This window comes from Megalops cyprinoides, chromosome 10 (genome assembly GCF_013368585.1).
Source record: "Megalops cyprinoides isolate fMegCyp1 chromosome 10, fMegCyp1.pri, whole genome shotgun sequence".
In the NCBI taxonomy this organism is placed as follows: domain Eukaryota; kingdom Metazoa; phylum Chordata; class Actinopteri; order Elopiformes; family Megalopidae; genus Megalops; species Megalops cyprinoides.
This window is the reverse complement of record NC_050592.1, coordinates 37,477,248-37,492,194: the sequence shown is the minus strand read 5'-3', so window position 1 is coordinate 37,492,194 and position 14,947 is coordinate 37,477,248. Positions and strand designations below refer to the sequence as shown.

Genomic DNA, 14,947 nt, shown 5'->3' with positions numbered 1-14,947 from the left:
CTGATGCTAACAGTACTGGGGTGTCTCCCTCATCTGTAATGTATTCTTCCGGTCAATCACTGTCTTTACAATCAGGTAGGCCTGATTCATCATCGTCAACCTCTCTGTTGCCTTCTTAATCTTCCTGACTGGCTCTGTGTGGCTATAACATTTCAAAAAAGTTAGGTTAACACATTTTTATTGTAGCCTGCATTTTTATTCATGAAATATTCTGTATTTATTATAGCGTATTTTTCTCTGTATATTTTAACTAGCCTATTTTGTACCATATTACAAATTCCCTGATGGTATGTGAAAACCTAATAAAGTAGAAAGCAGCAGTGTCCCAGCGGGGATCGAACCTGCAACCTTTCGATTACGATAATTACGATAATTAACAGGTGTGGCCAAATACTTTTGTCCATATAGTGTATGTTAAGACAAATATTCATTTAACACTTCATTCAATCCTAATTCATTGAGCACTTAGCAGAAAAGAAATCCCCATGTGCCTGCAGGACCAGGGGTGGGAAACTGGAGATCATTAAAAAAAGATCAAACTACTGACAGTTAAACTTGTTTCTATTAATTAAAATGTAGGTACAAATTCAAAGTCTGAATTTACTTTCCTTGGGTTTTCAACTAGATTTTGAATACACCAATTTTGCTCTTCCCAGCAGTGCAGCACTAAGGAGACCTTAATTTCTGAGTAACATCTGGGTCAAATAAAGGTGATTTGTTAAAAAAAAAGTGCTTATGCCTGTGCTCTCATGGAGCACAGGGGAAAGCCACTGCAAGCCAATTGCCTGCATCTGGAAACATCTACACAGCTCTGCCTTCACACAGTGCCACAGGTGGAAGAGAAGGAGGTCATTTTCCAAACACACTTCCTGCAAATAAACTTTTTATTAGTTCATCTGTAAATATTAATATAGCAACAATCACTTTTGGCCCTATAGTACAGATTTAACTTGCTTATTTACAATTTACAATAGAATATGCAATTTTAATCAGTTTGTATTTCTCCAGAAAATATAAAGTACAAAAGTTGTGATAAACAAATGAGGTACTACGATCCAGCTGTCCGACAAAGCATAGGAGGAAGTGCACACAGAACTGTCACTGACTCCATTCGGCACACCATCCGTGAGAAACAACCAGGTTACAGGAGCAAGAAACAAATCATAAAAACCACAAAAAGAAGGTTTGATTTATTGCACAAACCATTCATTCATACACAAAACCTAAACAAAAAATCAGAAAACATAAAAAGGAAACCCTAACCATAACTGCTCTGACTACAAACTGATAATTCATAATTCATAATTCAATAAGCATCATTATTTTCGCCAAAGTAGATGAATCTGTCTGGGCTATGACCTCATATACACCCTGGAATACTATGAGAGTCCCTTTTACCATTTGCCAAGCATGCAAACACACACACACACGTTAGTTCAAGTCCTCCACAGGTTGCCCTCTTCCCCGTATTTGTGCTGCAGCAGTTACTGGACCTCCCCAGTCTCTGCCTGGGACACACCTCACCGTAGCCATGTCTGTAACAACAAGAGACACATTTAGTTCAGCAGGGTCATACACACACACTCACCAGGGTCAAACACACATTCATCAGAGTTAGACACACACACACACCAGAGTCACACACACACTCATCAGAGTTAGACACACACTCATCACAGTCACACACACACACATACACCAGAGTCACACACACATTCATCAGTCAGACACACACTCACCAGAGTCAGACGCACACTCAGAAACACACACACACATTTAGTGATGCTGAAACAAAATAACGAATGGAATTTGAGGTGAACCCAGTGAAACGTTTACTTTCTTCCTGCTGTTGTACAGGGCTGGAATGTTACAGTCATTACATTACATTACATATAAATTATATTACATATAAAGTATAATGATGAGAACAGGCTATACACGCTATCTGATCTTCTCATTTCAGTTCATCACTGTGTAGCCTGGGTTTGAAGGATCACACAGCGTCAGACTCGACTACAAATGTCATAAACAGGTAGCTCTATGTAGTGGTACTGTTTAGGGTTTGTACTGAACTTACTTTAAGCTAATTTCCTAATTTGCAATAGTGTGCTAGTTGTGTTATTGGAATATGAAACTGCAGCATACTTTAGTCTAGTCCCTTGTTATCCTGTTACAGATTACATAATCATGACTGAAACCGTTCCTTTTCTTGCTGTAAAGTGTTATTGTACATGTTGAAATTTACTGTAGAACACAACAAAACCAGTTATAACAGACTATATGTGCTGGATAGACACATATCAGCAGTCAGCAATGTCTAACCAGGTACCTTGTTACAGCTAATCAGAGGCCACCAATAAGCCACAAGAAACACCTCACCAAGGTCGAGAAATCATCATGCTCCATCAGAGAGGAGGGAGACACACACCAAGGGATAAGGAGCAAGATGCACACCCAGAGAAGAGGAGCAAGAGACACACCCAGAGACAGGGTTTCTGCAGGTTTCAACAAGTTAAATTTAATACTTTTTAAGACCTTTTTATGACCATTATGAATGCAATTTAAGACCTATTTCACGTCCATACTGCCAAAAAAGTACAAAGGATATGAAGGAAAATCAGAGTCCCAGAATTACTTGCATAGTAAATGAATTTATTCACCTTCACATTCCCATGCAACTGTAATGCCTTTATGCCCAAAAAGTTCCTAATTTGAGCCTTTTCTTGCACAAGGTGCAGCTGGCTTCAAATCCGTTATTTTCAACAGGCTTCAAACAAGCACTAAATAAGCTGTTCTCGAGCCAGATTTCATTGAACTTGCAGGTAAGGGGGAGACACACCTACAGATGAGGGAGAGACACACCCACAGAGGAGGAGGGAGAGACACATCCAGAGAGGAGGAGGGAAAGATACACCAAGAGAAGAGGGGGGGGGGGGGGGGGGGGGGGCACCCAGAGAAGAGAGAGGAGAGACACACCCACAGAGGGGAAGCTGCTCTTCACTCACCAGCATAGCAGCCCTGAACAATCTGCGTAGGCCAAGCTCAGAAGAGACCTTGGACAGCAGAGGCAAACTACAGACCCAAGAGGACAATAGTACAGAAGCAAGATTAGTGTAGCCACAAGCACAGCAACACAGCTACAGCACAAGCACATAGCTACTCAGCCACAGCACAAACAAACAACACAGGACAAACACAGCAACACAGCTACAGCACAAGCACACAGCTACACAGCTATAGCACAAATACACAGCTACAACACAAACACACATCTATACAGCTGCAACAGAAACTCACAGTGACATGGTAATAACACAGCCAGTTGTAGCTACGTAGCATATTCCATGTACTAACCTATACCAAAGTGACACACTATGACCAAACAAACCCACATCCCATAACCTAACCTACAGCAAAGCACTTTGACCACACAAACCCATATCCCATAATTTAACCTACAGCACAGCACTGTGACAACACAAACCTACATCCCATAATCTAACAGCACAGCACTGTGACCGCATAAATCCATTTCCCATAATCTAACCTTCAGCACAGTCCTGAGCTGGGTGAGAATCTGTAGTGGTTCTGTGCTAAACTATAAACAGATGTTCCTGAATGTCTTGATGTTAATTAATATAATCAAGCTTACTAATGGGGCACACAGTGGCTTTGACTGACCAGTGAACTCTGCACCTCTCCAGCACTCCAGTTCCCACTACTGTAAATATTACCATTAATATTACTGACAAATTCCTTTTACACATCAAATTGAGCACACTACAATACACAATCAATATCACAATCAATACACTATCAATACACAATTATCAAGACAAATAGCTAGTTCATTACTAATAAACAATTCACACTTCATCATTCTCCATAAAAGTCATAAAGTAAAACAAAACAATCACCCCTGGGGTTACCAGTCAAGTGCCCTACACAGACTTCCTTGGTTAGAGCAACACGGGGTTCACATACTGATGGTCTGTCCCATGGATAGCTGAACCTCTTAAATAAACGCCAACAAATGAATAACTCGATGCATTTATTTCGATGCCCCCAGGGACCCTCAGTTTATGTTGTTAATAGAGTCATAATAATTATAAATGACTTATTCATAATGACCACTCAAAAATTACCACTCATAATCGCCTGAGTAAAGGTGATGAATGCTGTTGCTCTTTGTCCATCACAAACTCGCCAATGAAGACGTGATCATTTTGAGACTAATCCATTCCAATAGGAATAGGTAAAAAGGATATATACACTGCTATACAGAGCAACAAATAATCATGTCTTAGTGTATGGAAAAACTGAATCTCTAGAAAGAAGAATTATTGTAACTTACACTGCATTTTTTATCCAGTTAAACATTCATACCAATCAGAGAAGAGCAGCAGGAGGGGAAGGCCTTGTGCTGATTAGAGCCTGAGAAAACAGACTAACTGAGGAATCCTACTTTTGCTAGACGTGCAGGAAGTCTTGCTGAAAGAGCTCTGTGTTTCTACCTAAACTGACAGGAAGGGGAGTAATGTCCACAATGAGACAGAATGAACAAACAGGGAGGGAGCAAACAGGGGCTTTTTCTGGGGAGGACCATGATAAGGATAGAATGTTCCCTGCAGTGATACACAGCTACACCACTCGTTTCTGGCACCCATCCCCCCAGCAGAGCTTGTGCCTCCTAGAGGGCTGTAAGTACACCCCATTAGTGCTAGACCAGGCTGGAGAGCGTTCTTGATGGCAGCAGTGATAAATAGGGGGGCAAGTTTGGTGCTTACCAGTGTTCTTGAGTCCTCCTTTTCCAGAATCTTCTGGGTCTGCTCTGGGGGGAACTTCAGCATAGACGTGATGACTTTGGCCATGGTCTACAACAGCAGATATGAGAGCACTACTTAGCGAAAGATTTCACAGCTGCCCAAGTGCAGTCCCTCTGCCTGTAGAGAAGAGGGCTGTGGAGTGAACCTCTAGTAAAGTCTTACAGCATACCTGAGTTCACCCAGCAGCCAGCCTTACAGAAGTGGACAGCAGCGATGCAATGGTGTGATACACAAGTGGGTATTTGAAGTAACAGCTGGAACCCTCTGGCCCAGTGCAGTTTCCTTATTCAGAAACAGCCCTTATGTCGGTGCTGGGGTTTAGTAACCCCATGCCATAGGTTTCGTTCTCATCAGATCCTCCCCTGCTCTCCCACACTCAGGAGGTCTGAAGCCTTCCACCCTCTGGCATGTTGATGAACGTCAGAGAGAGGCATGTGCATCCTTCTCTCCAATTTAATCAGCCCAGCCTGGGAACAATTAAACCCTGAGCAAGAAAAAAATAATGATCTCAAAACACCTTAAGGCTTTACCTTCCTGGTGAGTAAAATGTGCAATTTACTCCAGTAATAAAGTCGCCGTCATATCTGCATTACTCCTATGAAGACACAGCCTCCCCGCCATACCACGATCCACCAGCTCTCCTGTAGACAGTGTGAGGGCTGATTCAGGGCAGTACTACACAACACGTTACCACTGACACAAATTCCCATCGCTGTTAATGCTGAGCCTCTCACAGGAATGCTCTGCTGAAATGCATTTTATGAAGTCAAAGGGAAATGTGCTAGTTAAGGATGCCCGCTGATTTTACTGCCATGTAGATAGCTCTGTTAATCCTGCCCTGCTGAATGGAGAAACACTGCAGGCCATGATCATTTACAGGAGGCTAATTGGAGCGATTCACAAGACCCCTCGCTCTCTTGCATCCCTTCCATATCACACTGTATCCCTGAACCACCCGCTGCCAAGCTGAGCGCTAGACACCAAAAAAACCCAAAAAAAGCAAAATCAATGAATGCACTGCATGTTTAATTTTGCAACTATTAAAAAGTGTTGCATTTCCAATCATTTGAACAGGGTATTTAATCTTTTGAAATAATTTTGTTACAAAACCAAGGACAAACATTCTGAAAGCACCATTTCTTCCTGTATCACACTGCTGTCAGTTAACACTCATTTCTCTGCCTGTGTGATGGATGGAGCTACATATGTTTAAATATAAATTCACACAAGCAGATGTGTGTTTATGACACAGCCCTTGAGACATCATTTTGGTTCCAATTTTTACTGAGGAGAAACAACATACAGGCTAATACATTCTTCAAGTTGGCATTTGACTGTTCAAACTCACTGTGGAGGTTATTGAAGAGCTCAATATTCCCCATGACGGTGTCCACGAGTGGCGGCAGCAGTGTTGCTTTCTGTCTGAGGATTTTACTCAAAGGTAGCTACTACACAGAGACGTGTGTGTGTGTGTACAGTCAAATGAATGTCTGGCAAACGTGTGCAGAATGTGGCTGCATGTTCTTGTCATCATGCATGAAGTGCAGTCTGTGGGTCATTTAGAGATCTGCATGGCAACTGCATCCATGTGGTGTGATGTGGATCGAGCCTCTCTCCATGCCTGCAGCATGCTATCAACATACCACTGTGCTGAAACACTCCAGTCTTAATCAGTCTTCATCTGGCCAGAGGCCGTGGGAGAGGCTGCTTGCCCAGGCAAGGGTAGAGGTATTTTCATCAGTACCATGCTGATGTGTGTAAGGCTCCGACACATTTATACTGGACCTGCCAGCTGACCTGATCATGGTGATATCCAGGTGTCCCACAGCATGCTGGGATGCAGGCCCATACAGATCTGGCACAGGGCTCGAGCCACGAGGCCCTGACTGCTGCTGATCACTAGCAGAACCTCCGTTACCCCACTCAGCCATAAAAAGTACAAGGCTTCCCTGTGTAACAAATGTGAGTGAGGTCCACACTACCGCAAGGGAGATCAGTCACAACTCGCTCTGATCTCCAACGTGTTTAGATTTGAGCTAACAGCAACTTGCCCCTAGCTTTATAGGCAACAACACCCACTAACCAAATCTCAGGGAGGGATGTCACCGCTGAACGTGCTCTGCTGTCTTCTACCCTACTGACTTTATGCAGGACTTACACAAGCCATTAATATTAGCTCTGCTTCACCTGCCTTACAGCACCCATGGTAATAGATGAAGAAGGATGTCAATATCACCATGATCACATCTGCATTTCACTTGCACTTACAAAAGGGGCCCAGCTGATGAGACATTTTTGAGATGGGTTGTCTGATTTAGGAAATTAATTTTTACAGATAATTTGCAAACATCTGTTTTTTTGGAAAAAATGGATCAAAAAACATTTGTTGCCTTGTTAAAAGTCTGTTGTGTGTGTGCATGCACATGTATTTATATTCAATTCAATTCAATTAATTTTTATTTGTATAGCGCTTTTTACAACACAAGTTGTCACAAAGCAGCTTTACATTGTTCCCAGGCCTGAGACCCTTTAGAGCAAGCCTAAGACAACAGTGGCAAGGAAAAACTCCCTATCAGGAAGAAACCTTGAGCAGAACCAGGCTCAGAGGGGGGGCCCATCTGCTTCTGGCCGGCACTGTGCAGATAGATTTATATGAATTCCTTCCTTTCAATATCTAGGTCTGGCAAATGGACAGACCACTGTGGGAAACATGGTAATTCTCCAGAAACACTACATTTTTTCCCCTTTATGATGGTTTTTTTTGGTTTGACCCACCAATGCAGTCCTACCTTAGTCTCTCGCCCCATCATGTACTCAAACATCACTTTCCTCAGGTACTCGAACTCAGTGGGTTCCGGGAAGGCGTCGGCACCAAAATGACTTGCATCTGAAAACACAAGTCAGGCAATGGTCAGCATGATGGTCAGCATTTCCTGAAAATACAAGTCAGCCAATGAGAGATGGGCAGCTTTTCCTAAGAACACAAGTCAGCCAATCAAAGATGGAAAGCTTTTTCTGAAAACACAAGTCAGCCAATCTGGGATGAGCAGGGTTAACCAATGATCCATCAATCTTCCTATCACATTCTCATCTCGATTTCCCAGTTGGTGCTGATATGCTGGTGAATCAATACAATCCATGCAAACTACAATCAATAACCCCAACTCACGGTACAGCCTATGAGTAAGTATTTTGCAAACTCATGTTCAACAAAAGTGTTATTAAGTAAGGCACACTGGCACATGAGCCTGGAATGACATGGGGCAATTCTCTAGGGACACAGCTGGGGGATAACGTGGAGTTTTGCAGAGGGCTTCTCTTCTTCTGGTGGTCTGCCATTGCACTGAATTTATGAATATATAGCTTAAAACAATCTTAACTGCATTTTAAAATATGGAAGAAAATTAACTATAAAAGGCTGTGAGAGGCCATTTGGAGTAAGCCCTGCACAATTCTGTTTTCATGTTACAAAAGCAGTAGGCATCTGACTACATGGACTCACTGCAGTTATCTAACTCTCTGACCTCTTAAAGCAGCGGAATGACCCCAGCAAAAACAACCTGATTCGATACATTCAATAAGGTCCTTCCATAGCAATGTAGTTTACCTTTAAACAGTACCGTTATTTTTGGGCAAGCTGAGTGCAATCTGAGTGCCTCAAATTGTTCTGCAAAATCCTTGAACTCAGTCAAAACGGAGCTCTGATAAAGATTAACTTCCAAACTGAACTGTTAAAAAACCCTGCCTCCTAAAACATGGCCTTTTAGGGAATGCTGCTAGCCATGGAGACACACTCCTGCAATAGACCCAAAAACAGCCCAGTGTTGCACGATAAGGAGCTCCACGTGAGGCTGCTCCCTCCTCCACACGTCTCAGCAGAAAACACCTTTCATAAATCAGAGAGCCATTTCTTTAACTGGAGCCTCGCCATTCCTGATTCACTGGCGGAGAGTTCGCCTTGTATTTTTGCTCGTTTTTACGAAAAGAAGAGAAATCAGTGCAAAAGGAAGAGGATGACTCCACTCTGCAGGAATGCAGCCTCCCACCCCCACCACAGGCAGCAGACTGCAGGGTGATCTGGGTAATTGGAACCAGGAGCGGGCCAGCGGCACAGTTCGCACAGCTCCCCCGCCTCCTCCACGCAAGCTTTTAGTTCCTATGAAACACCAGCAAAGACTTGTGGGGAGGGGGCAACACTGAAAACTGGGGTCATCAAGGTCCCTCCTCCAATAAGAGCGCATGTGATGGTCAAGAGAGCAGTAATTGTGAATATCCACAAACTCACTCAGTGATATACAAGTGTTACATTTACAAACACAATGGAAACTGCATTTAAAGAGACTCATTAAATGAAGAGGTAAACACATGCATTCATTTCTCACATTTTTGGACATTTGCAAGTCAAAACACAGAGTTTTGAAAGGATAAAGTGGCAATGTTAACAGCATTGGAAGATAAGCCAGGTGAAGATCGCAGATCCCGTTGAGAGAGAAGGGGTTGGTGGAGAAAAAGAAGCAGCTGATGCAAGCCCTGCCCATGATGGGAGAGGGCAGCTAAGAAACCCAGGCTCCTGTCACATGCTTTACCACATAAACCAAAAGCTCTTTTTCTGTGCTTCAGACAGGAGAAGCACTGAGGACTACAGGACCACAAGCTACAGGAACACAGCTCTGTGCTGTGATATTAAACAGTACACAGTAGCAGTAGCTGTCCATGGCCCCCCAGTGATTGCACTGAATCAACAGGCCTGACACCCTCACACTGTGACTGAGGTCACACCAGGCTAGGACTGGCCCTCTCTTTGGCTCATCCAGATGACTTTACCACATTCTCCTTAAAGAGCACTTGCCAGAGAGTGACACAGCCACCCACTCAGACTTTCGATCCAAGGAGGAACAATGGTGAATCTTTACTCTCTGTCCCTTTCCCTACCTACCCTTCCCCCTGCCCTCTGCCCCCTCCCCTGGGGTGCTGTAACAGCCCTACTCTTTCTGCCAATGTGATTTGACAATGTAAAGAGGGACGTTTGCATGTATGTGAGAATGACCCCTCCAGCACACCTTGACTGCTAAACAGTGATGCACATATCACAAGTGTGCTGTGAGGGCATCTCACATGCCTTGCCAGATCAGTAGACTGATCCACCACACTGGTTTTTAAATCAGGGAGATGGACTTTGTTACCACCTCTGGACTGCAATGATTTCCAAGCCACAGGATGCTGGCCTATAATGTTATAAAGTGCTTATCGTGACTCCAACATATAAAAAGGCACAGTGTTTCTATTAGGCTGTACTCTGTTGTTTGCAGTGGCAGGTACGTGTGCATGGGTTAAATAAGCTGTAAGTAAGCTGCTCATTAAGTAAGCTGCTCATTCCCTGCTTCTGTCCAGCTTGCCGTTTTGGGCTGGTTGCTCTCATCTTTGCTACACAGCTTACAGAAAAAAAAATATTTTTCTTGTTGGCAAATACCACTATTTCACATAATGTTGGCATCCATCCTGGCTCAACAAACACCAAACAGGGAAGGCTGCAGCTCACAGCTTCACTCACAGGAACAGCTCAAAGCTTCAATCACAGGAGTATCTCACAGCTGCAATCACAGGAGCAGCTCACAGCTTCATTCAGAGGCTCTCACACACATGGGCACTGTTAAGGCCTTTGTACACCAAGTCTGTATTTTTCATATGCGTTTTTTTTTTTTAAAATCTGTCATCCGATAAAAATCGTAGAAAGTAAAAAGTAGAAAAAGAAAACATTGGGTCCATCCAATCCTGAGAACGCGTCAAGAGGAAGGAAAGTTTCATCTGCTGATAAAGGAGCTGCGGAATTATCCCAGTCGTTTCCAGGTCTATTTCAGGATGTCAGTGGTCCAGTTTGATACACTGCTACGCTGCAACCACACATTAAAAAGATTTTTTTATTTATTTTTATTTTGTATTTATTTTTAAAAGTGTGACAATTTCGGACAAAAAATACGGACCTGGTGTGCAAAGGCCTTTGCTCATAGGGACCTGAAACTCTACATGATGTACGGCATTAACCTGAGGCACAATTTCAGCAGTCTTCAATCATGCCAAACTCACATTTAACAGCTATTAAAAGACCTCAGTTGGAGCTACAATCATAGTGTGTGCTAAGCTTCAGACAGACATGAGGACAGTGACCTGTGAAAAAACCACAAGACTGCCCCCTTCTCCCTTCCCCGAAATGACCAAGGCTGTAGCCAAACTGCTGAACAGAAACGCAGGGGTGGAGATGTCAGTGCAGATGTACCATGAGATCTGAGGAGTTCCCTGCGTGGGAAACGGAGACACCAAGACCTGCTAAAGCCATTACACCCCCACCCCACTGGAAGGGCCATCCATTTTACCTCACCAGCAGGGAGGGAACATGAGGCCCTCAGCCCTCACCCTTCGATCTCCTCGCCTGCCAGGGCTCTGACTCATTTCCCAGAGATCATGTGTGCTGCAGAAAGCCCGGAGATTACAGGCACACGTCTGACCTGACGGCTTCTCACAGAGGAGGGAGACGACAGGAGATCTGGGCCAACAGCTTCACGCTGCATTTGACACTTACCTCCTGTAAACACTGCATTCAACACAGTGTCACTTTCTTTGACATAATTTATTGCTACCTCCATTTTTAATGCATGATATATTCTGACAGGAAGAAATTCATTAAGCTCAAAAACTTAATCTGCTGACAGTTTTGTGATAATTACCTGTTCCCCCAAGCCACACTGAAACAGAAACAACCCTCTTCACCCACTTTTCTGATGAGCACAGTATTTACCACTTCCTGCTTTCAGATCTGTCCTTCATTCTCACCCGGATAAAGGCAGCTTGGCTATTATGAAAGCCACCTTACTGAGAGATCATAGCGACAGCTGACTGAATAAATACTGGAGATCCATTTGGAAATGAAATGTGTATTATTTTGTTTGTTTAGTTGGTACAGAACTGCAAATGTGTTGGCCATACTTCAGAAGAACGAATACGCAGGGCTCACATTCAAACTTACCTCTGTAGGTCGCGCCTAGGTGAGTCACCACCGAGTTCTTGTGGACACACCTCAGTTTGTCCTCCAGACCGTGAATCTAGAGAATGAAATTCAGTGTGAGTGGAGGCAGCCATTCATGTATCTACCCATCACTCTGGCTCCCACTCCAGTAAACATATGTATGATTATTAATGAAAGAACATGGACATGACATTTTACATTTTGTACATATTCTTCTCACTGGTTCTATTATTTGAAAGCTGTTATGGATACTGTTGCAACAAATTAACAATGTGAGAGCATGTGTGTTTGTTTGTGCGTGAAGGGTGGGGCATGGGGTGTGTGTATGCACTAGTACCTAAATAAGAGTAAACAGATGTGTGATTTCATTACAGAGACTGTTACAGCAGACTGGGGGTGAAAATTCAGCACAGATCAGATTAGAAAGGAATCAGCTGTACTGTAACGGCCTTGTCCTCAGTCCTGTTCTGAATGCTCTGGGTTTGGAGCTTGGAGTTGGGATTTGGGGTGTGGGGGAGGTGTCATGCATGTCATTGGATACTTACCCTCTCCTGGAACTCTTGCTCTTTCAGCTTAGCCTCACTCAGCAGGGTAGTCTTCTGGGCCAGCTGAGCCTGAAACAGGAAACGGGAGAGTGAGAAAGACAGATAGAGACAGGTGAAAGAGAGAGGGGAGAGAGAGAGAGAGAGAGAGAGGGAAAGGGAGAGAGATGAGTAACAACAGTAATATTCATAATTCTATAATACTAATAATAGTCAGTGGTGGGCCGTCAGGGCAAGCAGGGCCTTCTCTGCTGGCCCTATAAAAAATAAAATCAAGTGTGCGTAAAATGTCTTTGAGTATTTAGTTATCAGTTTCATTAGTGTAATGTCCACAAAATCGCTTATGGTTACTTTTGTTGAGGTTGAACTGGAATATCCTACACCAAAAAAGTCACTTAAACACCTCACAGTGATTTCAGCTCGCTGGGGCCAGCACTACAGATACTGCCAGCCTTTTGTTGAAAGACCACACATCTGATTTATAACAAGCATTAGTGACAGAATCACCAGCCGATCAAATTTTGATGTTCAATGACAGCGCAGTCTCTGGGCCCAGCAACGTGCCCGGTACTACCCCACATTTTTGTGGATCAACAATTTGATCAACCAATCATATTTGGATTTGTAGCCAATGGGCGTATTCTTTCAGATTTTCCCACGGCTCCAGGGTATTCTAGAAGACCCGCTCATTCGCTCAGACAAGAGACCTAGCTCAATGCAAACTAGCGACTGATAGCCGACGTCGAAAATGGCAACAGCTGGAGATGATATTGTCGCGGATTTTTATCAGTACCCCTTTCAAGACGACTGTTCAATGAAAAGATGGACAAAAGCTGCAACCTGCAAAAGCAGGCTATGTTCGTCATTTTCAGGCTAGCAACTGGGAACGATACACTTGGCTTACAGACTGAGTTTGACACAAGAGTCTCTACTGCTGGGAGTGCTTGTTGTTTGGGACCAGCAAGGATGCGTGGAATTGGAAAGGCTACAAGAATCTTAGCTGTTTAACTGCTGCACAAAAACACCAAAACACAGCAGCTCAGCTTAACCCTTTTGCACGTAACTTATTTTTTGCTATATAGCGCGTGTTAGTCTACGTTACGTGGTTCGCTATGTTTTCTTTAGCATTATTAAGCTTCTTGTAGTTTTCACCACCCCATTTGCTATATTTTTTAATGTTAAATCGCTGTTTCCTGAAAGCTAAAATTAGGTAGAATTTTTTCCAATCTCGTGTTCTAATCATTTTCATTGTATCCTCCTTGACCGCCTCGAAAACCTGGTTGGCATAAGTGGACATGCCCTATCTTGGTTTAGATCTTATCTATCAGAACGATATCAGTTTGTCTCCATCAACAACGAATCCTCCGCTCGTTCCAGAGTAAAATATGGTATACCTCAAGGATCTGTGCTTGGACCTCTGCTCTTCTCGTTATACATGTTGCCTCTTGGCGATATCATCCGTAAACATGACATTAATTTCCACTGTTACGCAGATGACACTCAGTTATACATATCAGTCAAACCTGATGTCCCTCTGAATATTTCAAACATGGAGGCCTGCCTAACAGATGTAAAGAATTGGATGGCCCGAAACTTTCTCCTCCTCAACCCGGACAAAACCGAAATATTGGTCATAGGCCAAAATTCAATCAGGAGCAAACTCACTCATTTTACATTGGACCTTGATGGTGTCTCCCTTGCCCCGAGTGCAGCCATCAAAGACCTTGGTGTTGTTATTGATCCCGAGCTCTCCTTTGAAACTCACATAACTAACACCTCTAGGACTGCCTTCTTCCATCTGAGAAATATTGCTAAAATCAGGAAAATCGTATCAATTAACGACGCTGAAAAACTAATCCATGCCTTTGTAACATCCAGATTAGACTACTGTAATGCCCTCTTGTCAGGATGTGCAAACGTCTCATTAAAACCCCTTCAGCTGGTGCAAAATGCAGCTGCTCGAATCTTAACTAAAACTAAACGCTTTGAGCACATCACCCCAGTTCTGGCCTCTCTCCATTGGCTACCTATTAAATACCGGATCATTTTTAAAATACTCTTACTCACATTTAAGGCTTTAAATGGGCTTGCCCCCCCCTATCTTAAGGACCTTCTTCATCCATATCTTCCGCAGAGAGCCCTTCGCTCCCAAAATGCCGGGCTTCTCACCATTCCAAGAGTGGGCAAAACTACTGTAGGCGGTAGAGCCTTTTCCTATCAAGCCCCTCTCCTGTGGAACAGTTTACCCTCTGAGATTCGGGGAACAGACTCTCTCTCCACCTTTAAGTCTAGGCTCAAAACATATCTATATAGTAAATCCTTCAGCTGAGGGACATGGCCTGGTGCTGGCGTGGATCATAGAGTCTCTGGTGGACTAAGTGGTCATTGCTCTCATGGACCCTGTGCCATGATCTGGTGTTGACTGTCTTAGGGTCGCCCTCATGACTATGCCGGTCCCTTGCCTCCCGTCCCCTAGGTATGCTGCCATAATGTTAGCCTGCCGGGGTCTTTCCTTGTTGCACACCTTTTTCTCTGCCCCTCCTCTCCTGCCTCTCTGT

At 43.6% G+C, this 14,947-nt stretch overlaps 1 protein-coding gene across 2 annotated transcripts in view; it reads right to left on the bottom strand.

Annotated features, from left to right (window-relative positions):
* Positions 1-933: 933 nt before the first annotated feature.
* Positions 934-14,947, bottom strand: part of golga4 (golgin A4) — a 79,651-nt gene continuing 65,637 nt past the window's right edge. Inside the window, exons 18-23 of one of the 2 annotated variants that reach the window (XM_036539769.1) lie at positions 12,393-12,461; positions 11,848-11,923; positions 7,616-7,713; positions 4,788-4,874; positions 3,006-3,072; positions 934-1,535 (exon numbers count right to left, since the gene is read on the bottom strand). In XM_036539769.1, coding sequence (XP_036395662.1) covers positions 3,043-3,072; positions 4,788-4,874; positions 7,616-7,713; positions 11,848-11,923; positions 12,393-12,461 — 360 coding nt within the window. In that variant the 3' untranslated portion in view covers positions 934-1,535; positions 3,006-3,042. The remainder of the gene's footprint in view (positions 1,536-3,005; positions 3,073-4,787; positions 4,875-7,615; positions 7,714-11,847; positions 11,924-12,392; positions 12,462-14,947) is intronic. The other variant, XM_036539768.1, reaches the window with a different exon arrangement.